Raw genomic sequence first — 13,545 nt, forward strand, 5'->3', positions numbered from 1 at the left:
ACCCAACGTGAAGTGGCTGCCCACCCGCTCCTGGCTGCCCCTTGCCATGGCTTCAAAAGGGTTTTCTAGTCTGAGGCGACAGAGTAGGCCATTTGTGATGATTGGCCTTCCCCCTTCAGTGCTTGACCAGGTTCTCTGCTGCCTTGGATCTCACATGCCCTGGGCAGGGAGGGATCTGAGAACACTTCAGTGGCGGGTTTTCCTTTTCCCCTGGCATCTTGGTCTAAGCTGGTGGGCTTATGAATGTGTCAGGCATACATGAAGCTTGAGATACAAAAGACTTCCTGTTCCAGTGGTCACCATGCCTCCTGGCAGAAGCCCACACTTCCTGCTGTCACACATGCCCCTGCTCAGAAGAGCAAACCACAGAGCTATAAATCTCTCCACTTGGCATTTGCCAACTGCAACAGCGAGTATCTCTAATGGTTAAGAGCCCTGCTGCCAGCCAGTCAGCCTGTGAGAAAATGGGGAACTTGAGGAAGGTCTTCAGGAGAGGGCAGGGAAGTTTACAGATGCTGAGGACTCCTTAGAATGGCGGGGCCACGGTCAATTGCAAATAAACGTCTTTTCCTATAGGCCTCATACCCAAGGACGTAGCTCATTCTAGGTCAGGGGTAAGTGGGGAGCCAAGGAGCCCTAGGTCTTCCCTAGTAGCTCCTGTGGCATGCAGAGCCATGTTTCTTTGAAACATCATTCTCTTTTCTGAGCATGGACTAAGCTTTCCCTGATCATTTTACCTCAATGCTTGGCTCTTTCTGAGATTCCTGTTGCACTAAGGAAAGTTCCTTTTAATTGTTTTAGTGTTTCTCAACAGGGCATGATAGCTTCGGGCCAGACAATTCCTATCCTGCTCCACCCCCAACCTTTAGGACATGCAAAACACGCCTATTTTCAGATGCCCTCTGGGGTGTCCCAATCCCTGATTGGGAAACACTGTGATTTAGGAGGTGAATGCTTAAGTGTCTTCCATCTTTTTTTTTTTTTTTAAAGATTTTATTTATTTATTTGCGAGAGAGAGAATGAGAGATAAGAGCACGAGAGGGAAGAGGGTCAGAGGGAGAAGCAGACTCCCCGCTGAGCAGGGAGCCCGATGCGGGACTCGATCCCAGGACTCCAGGATCATGACCTGAGCCGAAGGCAGTCGCTTAACCAACTGAGCCACCCAGGCGCCCAAGTGTCTTCCATCTTAAAAAAAAAAAAATTTCAAGGGGCTCCTGGGTGGCTCAGTCGTTAAGCATCTGCCTTCGGCTCAAGTCATGATCCCACAGTCCTGGGATCAAGTCCCACGTTGGGTTCCCTGCTCAGTGGGGAGTCTGCTTCTCCCTCTGCCTCTGCTGCTCACCCTGCTTGTGCTGTCTCGCTGTCAAATAAATAAATAAAATCTTTTAAAAAAAATCCTTTGGGGGCACCTGGGTGGCACATACGGTTGAGCGACCGACTCTTGGTTTAGGCTCAGGTCATGACCTCAGAGTCCTGGGATTGAGCCCTGAGTCCGGCTCCGTGCTCTGAGTGTAATCTGCTTTAGATTCTCTCTCCCTCTCCTTCTCCCCGTCCCACTGTTTGCTCTGTCTCTAAAATAAAAATAAAAAAATCCTTTGGCCCAGACCTCTCTCCCACTTTATAGTCAGACATCACTAAAGAATTGGCTATACTCCCCCTCTCTAGTTTTTTTTACCTCACACTCATTACTAGTTTTTCCATCCTCACTTGAGTTCAAATCCCTTCCTATAGCTGGACACCTTAGTTAATTTCTCTGAACCTCAATGTTCTCATACAGAAAATGGACATAAAAATAGTTACCTCTCCCATAGGATAGTTTTGGAGACTAAATGGGTTATGGTAAAGCACTTGGGGGTTTACAGAAAGACAGTGGTCAACTTCAGATGATGAAGTCAAATGTATATGATTCTTCCTTTCTTGTTGAGCAATTCTCTAGAAGTTAAATAACAGTGTTAGATGATACAATGGTGGGCACTCCTCATCTGTGTCTGATTTGAATGTCTGATCTTGGCTTTTGGATTGAGACGGATGGTGGTAAGAAAGCTTTCTCATTCGTCACTAAGGTTTTTTTTCAGCGTGAGTATACATCCGTTTCTATTACGTACCTTTGCCACATCCATGGTGACGATTGTACGACTCCAGTCCTGAGGACCCATCCTTACAGTCATTGAATAAAACAGACTTGAAGATGGTGCATTAGTCATTTCATCCAAAGCTGGGTGGGTTTGCATTTCCTTGTTGGAATGGCCTGTTGATTTTTCTGCCATTCTTGTCATGAAGTAGGATCTCGGCAGAGCCCGAGAAGCAGGCGCCGTGGGCGCAGTAACTCCCCGTCGTACCGCCTCTCCGCAGGCCTGGCGCAGGCGCTGGTTTGTCCTCCGGCGGGGCCGCATGAGCGGCAACCCCGACGTGCTGGAGTACTACAGGAGCAAGCACTCGAGCAAGCCCATCCGCGCCATCGACCTGAGTGAGTGCGCAGTCTGGAAGCACGTGGGCCCTGGCTTTGTGCGGAAGGAGTTTCAGAACAATTTCGTGTTCATTGTCAAGACGACTTCTCGTACCTTTTATCTGGTGGCCAAGACCGAGGTGGAGATGCTGGTGTGGGTGTACAGCATCAGTCAGGTCTGCAACCTCGGCCAGCTGGAGGATGGTGCAGGTGAGAGCAGAGCTGGGGTTCCTGTGCGCCAGGCGGGGGTGGGGGGGGTGAGCGGGAGGGCCACGGACGAGGTTGGCCCGCCTCCTCAAGCGTGTCTGGTACAGGCTACTTGATATCAGAATTGTTCCCACAAAGTACACGTCTAGAGGTGGCTTCCTTTCACCTGGTTTTAGATTTCAGGCCTGAACATGCCACATCCTGAACGTTACAAGTGACTTCGGTGGCTTCGAAGCCACTCCACAGCTTTGCTTGCATCAGCCACAGACAGCAGATGCAGTAAAAGTAGAATGTGGGTGAGGATGTCCTGGAAGGCTCTGGTTTTCCCCATGCTGTTGCTGCTGCTGATTTCCAGGAAATATTAAATATCACTGTTTTGGGGTAATTCACGGAACTCCAGTTTTTCTGTTCTCGACTGGGTTGTTCAGCCCTGGGTGGTAGAAAGACAGAACTCGGCTTCTTCTCATAGGCAGGGAAGAATTTCTCATATCTCCAATAGGCTTGAGCTGTGTGCAGGACAAATTAGCTCTGAGGTTGCTCTGGGCCACTCCTGGGCTTGCTTTCTCTCACTCTCGCTCACTCTTGCTCTCTCTTTCATACACATGCAAGCACATGTATTCCTATGTAATGTACTGGGTATCGTGCACCTAGCGTTACAATTCACTTACCTTCATGGAGTTTGCTGTGGAGCCCCTGATCCTCAACCTGTGAGATCTTGAATCTGATTTCCTTTAGCATGTTAGTCAGTCCTAAGTTCCAGTGGGCAATGGCTTCAACATCTCCACCCTTACTATATGCTTATCACCTGCCACGGAAACACACACTGGAACGCTAGGTGGCAGTGGGGAGTCAGCTGCAGCTGTCTAGGGTGGCACAGGACCGTGTGCTTCCTGAGGACAAAATCCTTTTCTTTTCATGAACTTGGGAAGCTTAGTAAGTGCAGTTAGCTATTCAGTCACATTACTGAGCTTCAAAAGCACTGAAATAAAAGGAAATGAAGTGATGGCAAGCTCTTTATCCTTGCTACAACAGATGAAGCTTACTTGCAAAGCTGCAGTGAATCCTTCCTGGCCAGAGTCCCAACGCGGTGCAAACAGAATGTCCCTGACCAATTCTTCCAGGCTTGCCACTCGCTCTCTGCCACCCTAGTCCCTACCTTCAGCCCAAACTACGTACATAACCGTGTGCAGTGTTACGTGTCTCCTCTATTTCTTTCCTCATCCAGGAGTAATCCTAAAACATAGACATATAACATGTTTCCCAGTATCCAAAGTGGAACAGGAATGAGTCAGACACCAGGCAGAAAGTGGACAGGTCTGGCGGGAATTTGGAGGAAGCCAGAAACCACCCCCTATGACCTTTATCATTCCCTGTAGCCCCCCCTCCTTAGTTTTTAAGAGGATGTAAGAGCAGAGAGTCCTTTTCATCTGAGAACCACGCCCGGAGGCCTTTCTTGTGGCTTTTCACATAAAGTGTTTGGTCCTGTATCCAGCAACCTTAGCTAGTCAACGCATCATGTGCACTCTAGCCAGGAGCTCTGCTAAATGCTGTTGTGTATTAGCTCATCTTATCCCCAGACTGATTTTGTGGTGTATGTGCTATTAGCATCTCCGCTTTACAAAGAAGGAAACTTGCAGCATGTAGGTAGCAGGCCTACGGTTCCAGCAGCTAGATAGTAGAGCCTGGACTTGAACTCAGGCAGTTCTGGGCCACTCGGACTCAGGAATCCTGAACTTCTGCCAGCGTGGTTCAAAGGGAAAATAAAAGCCGACTTTTCATTGGAAATCTCTGAATATCATGCTCCTTGAGAAATGTCGGCTTTACCAGCCATCACACCCTATTTCTTTCTTTCCTTTTCCTTACACATCATTACCATTATTCTTTATTTATGTTTTATTTGTCTGTCTCCTCTAGCGGACTGTAGACTCCAGTGAAGGCAGAGTCTGTCTTGGCAGAGTTAGAACAGTTCTGCATGCATAGTAGGTGCAATAGGAGGTATTCTGCATAGACAGAAATAGACATATATCTGCATATGCAGACGTACATATCTGCACACATACATATGTAAGTGTGTACATACATGTTATGCATAAATATACGTGTGTATGTGTGTGTATTTGTTGAGTGAATAAACAGTAATGCAGGGCTATGGCCGAGAGCCATAAAGAAGCTGTGAGTAGACTATGTTACTGCAGATTTTTAGACCAAGAATGCTTGGCTTTTTTTACTCTTAATTGATTCAACACTTCACTTTTGGAACGTTGGCCTCCTTCCCCAGACATTGTTTATAGCTTGGGGAAATGGTCTCCTCCATCAGTACAAACACCAGCTGTGATTTGCATCTTCTATTTGGCCTCGTAGATGCTGTTTGAGATTTGTGAGTGAGTGCTAGAGCCATTCTTAAACGTTAACCCAGGAAGTGATTTCTCCAGCAGATTCCGTGGAGAGCTTCTCTCGCATGCCCTGCTCCCTCCAGCCATCCCCTGCCAGCTCCCTTCCCACCTCCTTGCCGAGAGATGACCTAAGCACGAATTCCGTAGCCACCGAGGAAAGCAGAAGTGAGTCAGAGTTTCTCTCCCTTCCTGATTATCTGATTCTGTCCAACTGTGAGACTGGAAGACCGCGGCACGCCAGGTATGCTCATGTGCACGTCTCTCTGTGTCTGGCGGGCTCTGGCGCTGAGATGTGTGCTCAGTGTGCCTGACCAAAGCAGTCCATTGAGCTGTAGCATCCTCTGGTGGGTGTGTCTCCCCTCACCTCTTCCTGCGGCAGCCAAGGTGGGGACAGACCACCATCAACCACTATGAGGGCTGAGTCATGCATGTGGCTTTCACGTCTAACCTTGAGTTTTCATATGTATCTGACACCAATAGGATGACAAAAATCAACAAACCATTGGTTCCTGCATCCAGGGATTGGTGAGGGCTGTGGAGGGAATGTGGAAGCATGGGAAAGAGGCCAGCATGGGTTTTATCATGGATAGGTGGCCTTCTTCTTCTGACTTCTGCCAGGGACTTGCTCCATTTCAGTCACATTTATATGCTTTTTTCCCCAGTCTGCCCACCAGATGTGATAGCTGGTCAAACTCAGACCGCTCATTGGAACAGACTTCATTTGATGACGTTTTTGTTGACTGCCTGCAGCCCGTGCCCCCCAGTAACTTGGCCTACCCCTCACGCCATGGGAGTGGCTCTCAGAAGGCGCCTTCCCTGAGGCCTCAGGCTGCCCTGATATGGAGCAGAGATATCAATGGGCCAACCAGGGATCACTGTTCTTCACCATTGCCAGAAACTTCCTTAAATTCCACCATTCAGGTAGATAAAAACCAAGGTTCCTTGCCCTATGAGGCAAAAGAACTAGACATCATGTCCAACATGCCACCTCCCCGCCCCCCGAAGCCAAGCCATCTCTCTGAACGGCGCCCAGAGAAGCAGCTCAAGAAGCCAGAGTGCACTATGGCACCAAGAAGAATCTCTCTCTCCGGTTTAGATAACATGAGGACCTGGAAAGGTAAGTGTTGGATGCTGACAGTGAGAGTGAAGCCTGCCTCCTCTTTACTCCTTGTGTCCACATGAGGACATTGCAAGTGTCCCTGACTCAAGCCAGGCTGGTCTTCCAGTAGGACCAGGCCATTGGTGGAAGGACACAGCCTGAATGCTCGAAATTCCTCTTCAAGTCTGGCCACCGGTAGAGATACTTAAGTCCCTGTGGCCGCTGAAGGAAGTCAGAGCCCTTGTCCCTTAGCCATGCCTCTGTCCATGTGATGGGCTCCCTACCTGAGACTAAGCTCCTGGTGTTTGTTTAGAGTCACTCAGGGTCCCACTCGGTACAGAAGGTGACATATTTTGCCTCCGTTCAGCCAGATTCCATTCTTTGGCTCTCACGTGCATAGTGAGAAGTGTGATGGTAGAGACCATAGCTCTTTTCTTTTCCAACAGTCCCGTCGGCCCTCTTCCTTCTCCCACCTGACACGTTCTTTCCAGGTTTAGCTGACTGTCCACTAGTGATATAGCTTTTTACCAAGTTGTCACCATTAAGATAATTCTCACCCAGCCCTATCAGCTAGGTCTGTTGGCATGCCCTCCTGGAGCCCTCTTTTGCCTTTTCTCTGTAAAGCTGTTTATTCTAATGGGGTCGCCTTGCTGCCTCCTCTCTCTCTCTCTCTCTCTCTCTCTCTCTCTCTCCCTCCCTCCCTCTCCCCCTCTCTCCACCCCCACCCCCCACTAATGTTCCAACCAAATATGATCAATGTAATCACTCCCACACTGCTACCTATAAGGTCATATCTTAAAGGAATTCTGCAAGTTTAAGGAATACAAACCCATTTCAAATTGTGTCAGTTTCTCATTCTGACTGTGGAGCTAAGGCATTCTGGCAGAGACCTCCCCCCAGTGCCCCTAGTGATGCGAACTTTACACGTTACTTTCTGCCAACCTCGATGAGATGAGTATAGCTGAGTACACAAAGGGTCCTAATGTGCTAACATGTGAACATTGGGCAAAAGGGGAAAACGGAAAGAGTATGTCAGCAGATTTTGGAAAGTGAAATTGAATGAGTGCCTGACTGGCTCAGTCGGGAGAGCATGCCACTCTTGATCTTGGGGTTTGTAAGTTGAAGCCCCACATTGGGTGTAGAGATTATTTATAAAATCTCTTTTTTTTAAGATTTTATTTATTTATTTGAGAGAAAGAGAATGAGATAGAGCGAGTACATGAGAGGGGGGAGGGGCAGAGGGAGAAGCAGACTCCCTGCCGAGCAGGGAGCCCGATGCGGGACTTGGGATCATGACCTGAGCCAAAGGCAGTCGCTTAACCAACTGAGCCACCCAGGTGCCCACTTACAAAATCTTTTTAAAAAGGTCTCAAATTGAAGAATAAAACATTGACATAATTTAAAATTTCAAGACAGACCTGAAATACTTAGGTTGTATTCTTTTACATGAAGGCAACAAAGTCTCATCAAAATGAAACTCATTGAAACAGAGTATTTGGGGCACCTGGGTGGCTCAGTTGTTAAGCGTCTGCCTTCGGCTCAGGTCATGATCCCAGGGTCCTGGGATCGAGCCCCGCGTCGGGCTCCCTGCTCCGCGGGAAGCCTGCTCCTCCCTCTCCCACTCCCCCCTCTTTGTGTTCCCTCTCTTGCTGTCTCTCTCTGTCAAATAAATAAATAAAATCTTAAAAAAAAAAAAAACAGATTTTGGCCGTGAAACAAAGACCCAAAATGATAGTGATGGATAGAAGCAAAATGGATCCAATAAAGCAGAGGGAGTACATCAAATTGATTATTCTGCCTTCCCCCATTGAGGTCTCCCTGGAATCGATGGTTGTGTGTGACAGCAGAGTGGAGTCAAGGTTCATTATTGTCCACATGGATCTCTGTCCAGTGACCCAGCACCCTCGACTGCAAAGGCCCTCGAATTCCCAACACTCTCCAGTGCCCCCTCTGCCATAAAGGAAATGCTGTGTATGGTGGGGGAGGTCTGCCTCTCAGCTCTGCTTTCTCTCCCATTGGGCCCCATGGTCCAGTCTGCACCAATGCCACAGTCCCTTAATTATTGACATTTCTGTCTTGCAGTCTTCCCATCTGTTCTTAAAGAGTACCATGCCTATTCTAGGCCAAGTTTATTTTATTTTATTTTATTTTTTCGACAGAGAGAGAGACAGTGAGAGAGGGAACGCAAGCTGGGGGAGAGGGAGAAGCAGGCTTCCCGCCAAGCAGGGAGCCCGATGTGGGGCTCGATCCCAGGACCCTGGGATCATGACCTGAGCCGAAGGCAGACACTTAACGACTGAGCCACCCAGGCGCCCCTCTAGGCCAAGTTTAGAGTCAGTTGGTCAGGTTCCAAACATACAGACACAAATATATTGGGGATTTGAGGCAGACTGCATGGTATCTAAAATCCAACTTGTGAAGATTTGACATCCATACAATGTTGAGTTTTTCAGTTCGTGAACAGGAAATATCCTTCCATTTATATAGGTCTTATTTGATTTCTGTCTATAATTTGATTTATAGTTTTTAGTGAAGTCTTGCATATCTCTTATTAACATATTTCCACGTATTTATTCTTTTTTAATGTTATTGTCAATGGTATTTTAATATCTTTTTTGCTACTATATAAAAATTAATTTAGTTTTGGGGCACCTGGTTGGCTTTGTCGGTGAGCATCTGCCTTCGGCTCAAGTCATGATCCCAGCATCCTGGGATAGAGCCCCACGTTGGGCTCCCTGCTTAGCGGGGAGCCTGCCTCTCACTCTCCCTCTGCTATTCCCTTGTGCCCTCTCTCTCTCTGTCTAATAGAGATAAAAATCTTTAAAAAATTAATTTAGTTTTATGTTTTGATTTTGTATCTAGCTTTTCTAAACTAGAGATTATGTTGCATTTTCTTTGTTCACAATATCACATGCAAATACTAATAATAACTGCATTTCATCTTTTATAACACATATTTTCATTTACTTTTTCTCCTGTCCCTGCTTGGGCTAGGAAGTCTAGGACATTGCTGAATCGGAGTGGTCATAACAAGGACCCTTTTCTTATTCCAGCATTTCACCATTATAATGCAACCTGCAGATTTTTGTCGATACCATTCATACCATTCAGTAGATTAAAGACATTCTCTGATAACCCTACTTTGCCAAGTGTTATTTTTTAAAACTCATAATGGATATTGAATTTGTTGAAACATTTTATGATCATATGATTTTTCTCTTTTATCCTCTTAATGTGAGGAAGTTTATTGGTTGATTTTTTTTGAATGCCAAACCAACCTTGCATTCCTGAAATAAACTCAACTTCATCATAAAGGGTATCCTTTAAATAAATTACTAGATTTGTTTTGCTCATATTATGTTTTGAACTTGTTTTTTGATCTGTGTTTCTGAGGGAGATTGTCCTATACTTTTCTTTTCTTCTGATAACTCCGTCAGGTTTTGGTAGGAGAGAAAAAGGTTATGCTGACTTCATAAAACAAACTAGAAAGTTTTCTTCTTTTTTACTCTTTAGAAAAATTTGTGTATGATTGGTATTATTTCTACCTTAGTTGATTGCCAAAATTTACTAGAAAAGCCATTGGGACATGGGGTTTGCTTTGAGGAAAGATGTTTAAATTAAGGAGTTAGTTTCTTTCTTTAGTCTTTAATAGACTATTCAGATTTTCTATATTTTTCAAGCAATCTGCTTATTTCTCCTAATTTTTCAAATTTATTGTCATAAAATTGATTATAACAGCTTCTTGCTATCTGTAATAATAGCTTCTTTTCATTCCTGATATTCATAATGTTGGCCTTCATCTGTTTTTCTTAATCAGTCTTGCTGGCAGTTTATCATTTTTACTAGTTGTTTTGTTTTAAGTAAGCTCTATGCCCAAAATGGGGCTTGTACTCACGACCCTGAGATCAAGAGTCACATGCTCTACCCACTGAGCCAGCCAGGCACTCCTGTTTTGCATTGGTTTTTGTTTTGTTTTGTTTTTTGTGTGTTTGTTTGTTTTTCTTACCAGAGTACAAATTTTGGCTTTGTTGAATTTTTTTCCAGTTGTATATTTGTTTTCTGTTGCATAAACTTTTGCTCATATTTTTATTCTGTCTTTCCTTCTTGGGTCAGCAAACTGTGGCCTATGGGCCAAATCTGACCAACAGCCTGTTTTTTTACAGCCCACCAACTAAGAATGGTTTTTACACTTTTAAGGGGTTGTAAAAAAAAAAAAAATACTATTTGGTTCTTTCCAGAAAAAGTTTCCTGACCCCTGTTGTACTTCCTTGGAGGTAATTTGCCTATTTCCTAAATTCTTTTAATGGATGGGTGGCTTATTGAATTTCTGCCTTTCTTTTTTAACTAATGTACATGTTGAAGGCTACAGATTTTCTGTAAACACTGTATTAGCCACATCCCACACATTTTGAGATGTCATATTTTCATTTTCATTCAATGCAAAATATTTTCTAGTTTTCATTGTGGTCTCTTCTTTGCCCCTTGTGTTATTTAAAACTGCATTTCTTAATTTCCAAACCTGAGAATTTTCTAGTGATTTTTCTCATTGATTATATTTTGATTAGAGAACATCCTCTAGTTCAGTCCTTAGAAATTTGAGATTTCTTTGCAGCTCAATACACAGGTATTTTTGTGAATAATCTGAATATACCTTGAAAAGTATGCATACTCTGAAATTGCTCAGTGAGGTATTCTATGCAGGTGACTCAGGTCAAGTTCTTCAGTGATCATGTCGTTCATCCCTCCTCTATCTGCACTGTTTTTCTGTTTCCTTATTGTAGCAGTTACCAAGTTCAAGTCTAGCCCTATGATTGAAGAGTGAGTATCTCTTTCTCCTTTATAATTCTGTCAGATTTTTCTGTGTATAACTAAAAGCTATGTTATTAGTTACATACCGCTTAGGGATTTTATATTTTCCTAGTGAATTGAAACTTTTATCAATTTGTCATGACTCTCTAGTAATGTTTTTATCTTGAAGTCTATTTTATATGATATTAACATAGCTATGCCTGTATTAAGTACTAAATACTACTAATAAATACTGACCAACAGGTTAGTACTGGCATGGTACATATTTTCTCACTGTTTGGCTTTCATCTTTTCCATGACTAAATTTTAGATATGTTTCTTATAAAAAACATACAGCTATGTTTTTGTATTGTTATTTAAATTTTTCATCTAGTCTGACAGTCTTTCTCTTTTAACTGGAAAGGTTAACGTATTTACATTAATTAGATTCATTTTTACCATTTTATTTTGTGGTTTCTGTTTTTCCTGTTTGTACAAAATTTCTTACATGTAATCTCATTCCTTGCTTTCTTCTGAATTGAATTCGCTACCTCTTTTCAGTTTTGTTTTTTACCTCTTTTCAGTTTTAACCTCTCCTGATTTGGAAGTTATACATTCCATTTCTACTTTTAGTGATTACCTTCTACATTTTTATCATGCATACTTAATATCTGAAGTTTATCAATATCCTTACTCTTCTCCCAACGTAATACAAAGACATTAGAATGCTTTAGACCTAATTACCTCTCCCATCTTAATATACTAATACCATGTAGTATTTTATTTTTTATTTTTATTTCTTTATTATTGTGTTAATCACCTACATTACATCATTAGTTTTGGATGTAGTGTTCCATGATTCATTATTTGCGTATACCATGTCGTATTTTACTTCTATCTTTAAATCCCATAGAGTAAAAATTGGTATTATTTTATACAGTCATTTTTTTTTTAAAGATTTTATTTATTTATTTGACAGAGAGAGAGAGCGCAAGAGAGGGAACAGAAGCAGGGGGAGTGGGAGAGGGAGAAGCAGGCTTCCCGCTGAGCAGGGAGCCCGATGTGGGGCTCCATCCCAGGACCCCGGGATCATGACCCGAGCCGAAGGCAGCCGCTTAACCGACTGAGCCACCCAGGCGCCCCTATGGTCATTTTTTTTAAAGTTTCACTTACATTAAGTATTTTTCTAGTTTATCATTGCTTCTGGCATCTCCTAACTTCATTCTGGGATGACTTTAATTCTTTTTGTGGCTTATAGATTCACAGTTACTATATCTTCAAATATTGCCTCTCCATTGTCCCTATTTTTCCTCTGGGGGTCCAGTTATATGGATTACAGATTTCACACTCTGTCTTGTATGTTTCTTGAATTCTCTTTTACATCTTTCATCTCTTTGTACTGAATTCCAGTAATTTCTTTCAATTTTTGAAGTCTCTCTTCGGTTGTGCCTAATCTGTATAACTCATATTTTGAGTCCAAATTTCATTTATTTAATTTTTAAAGGAATATTTATATTTCAAAATCACTATTATAAGAAGGTACCTAGTGCTTACTTCGGCAGCACATACACTAAAATTAGAATGATACAGAGAACATCAGCATGGCCCCTGCACAAGGATGACTGGCAAATTCATGAAATATTCCTTATTTTGCTTTCCTTTTCTAATGTTTATGGGTGAAGAAACAGGCTCTGATAAGTGACTACCTAACTGAGGGCCCTTCTGGTTTCAAATCCTACCCCCGATTCTTCCTCCTCCAAAAAGCAAAAAGTTATACAATGAAAAGTCTCCTTTGTACCCCTCTGTCTCCTGTTTGCTCTTTCCCTATCAGCCATATCCTTCTTGAGAATTTTCTGGATATTCAAGAAAATATGCATGTATAATCTACTTTTTAATGCAAATAGTAGCACTCTTACACTTTACCGTATCCATTGATTTTCCTCTTAAGAATATATCTTGGATATTATTCAGCCATAAAAAAGAATGAGGGCACCTGGCTGCCTCAGTCAGTAGAGCATGCGACTCTTGATCTTGGGGTTATGAGTTTGAGCCCTACGTTGGGTGTAGAGATCACTTAAAAATAAAATAAGAAAAAAAGAATGAAATCTTGTCATTTGCAATGACATGGATGGAGCTAGAGAGTATAATGCTAGGTGAAATAAATCAGAGAAAAACAAATAGCATATGATTTCACTCATATGTGGTATTTAAGAAACAAATAAGCAAAAGGAAAAAGAGAGACAAACCAAGAAACAGACTCTTAACTATAGAGAACACACTGGTGGTCAGCAGAGGGGAAGTGGGTGAGCTAGGGGATGGGGATGAAGGGAGGGCACTTGTGATGGGCATTGGGTGATCAAAATAAAAAATTTAAAAAACTTTAAAAAGAATATATCTTGGTGATTTTTTACATTAGTAGAAACATACCTTATGGCCCAGCAATTTCGCTTCTAGGAATTTAGCCTACAGTTGCTCTCAAGGACAGTATTGGGACAGCAGCAGTGTTTGGGGACCGTATAGTATTTGTAATTTTGGTAGATGGTGTAGATTGGTTTAACTCCTGTGAAGGGCAATTTTGCCTACAGAAATGGGGCACCTGGGTGGTTCAGTCG

The 13,545-nt window shown here is 43.2% G+C and overlaps 1 protein-coding gene and 1 non-coding gene across 5 annotated transcripts in view; both read left to right on the top strand.

The window, feature by feature from the left end:
* The window catches only part of GAB3 (GRB2 associated binding protein 3), a 100,033-nt gene that overhangs the window by 54,929 nt on the left and 31,559 nt on the right, over positions 1 to 13,545 (top strand). For 3 of the 4 annotated variants that reach the window (XM_028094906.2, XM_028094904.1, XM_028094901.2), the window contains 3 exons: positions 2,353 to 2,656; positions 5,086 to 5,287; positions 5,709 to 6,163. In XM_028094906.2, coding sequence (XP_027950707.1) covers positions 2,392 to 2,656; positions 5,086 to 5,287; positions 5,709 to 6,163 — 922 coding nt within the window. In that variant the 5' untranslated portion in view covers positions 2,353 to 2,391. The remainder of the gene's footprint in view (positions 1 to 2,352; positions 2,657 to 5,085; positions 5,288 to 5,708; positions 6,164 to 13,545) is intronic. The other variant, XM_028094902.2, reaches the window with a different exon arrangement.
* On the top strand, positions 12,480 to 12,586 carry LOC114201943 (U6 spliceosomal RNA). The gene has a single exon (XR_003607725.1). It is a non-coding gene; the product is annotated as a U6 spliceosomal RNA (small nuclear RNA).

Source organism: Eumetopias jubatus, unplaced genomic scaffold (assembly GCF_037043125.1).
Source record: "Eumetopias jubatus isolate StellerSeaLion01/CBP00866 unplaced genomic scaffold, mEumJub1_p1.0 scaffold_60, whole genome shotgun sequence".
Taxonomy (NCBI): domain Eukaryota; kingdom Metazoa; phylum Chordata; class Mammalia; order Carnivora; family Otariidae; genus Eumetopias; species Eumetopias jubatus.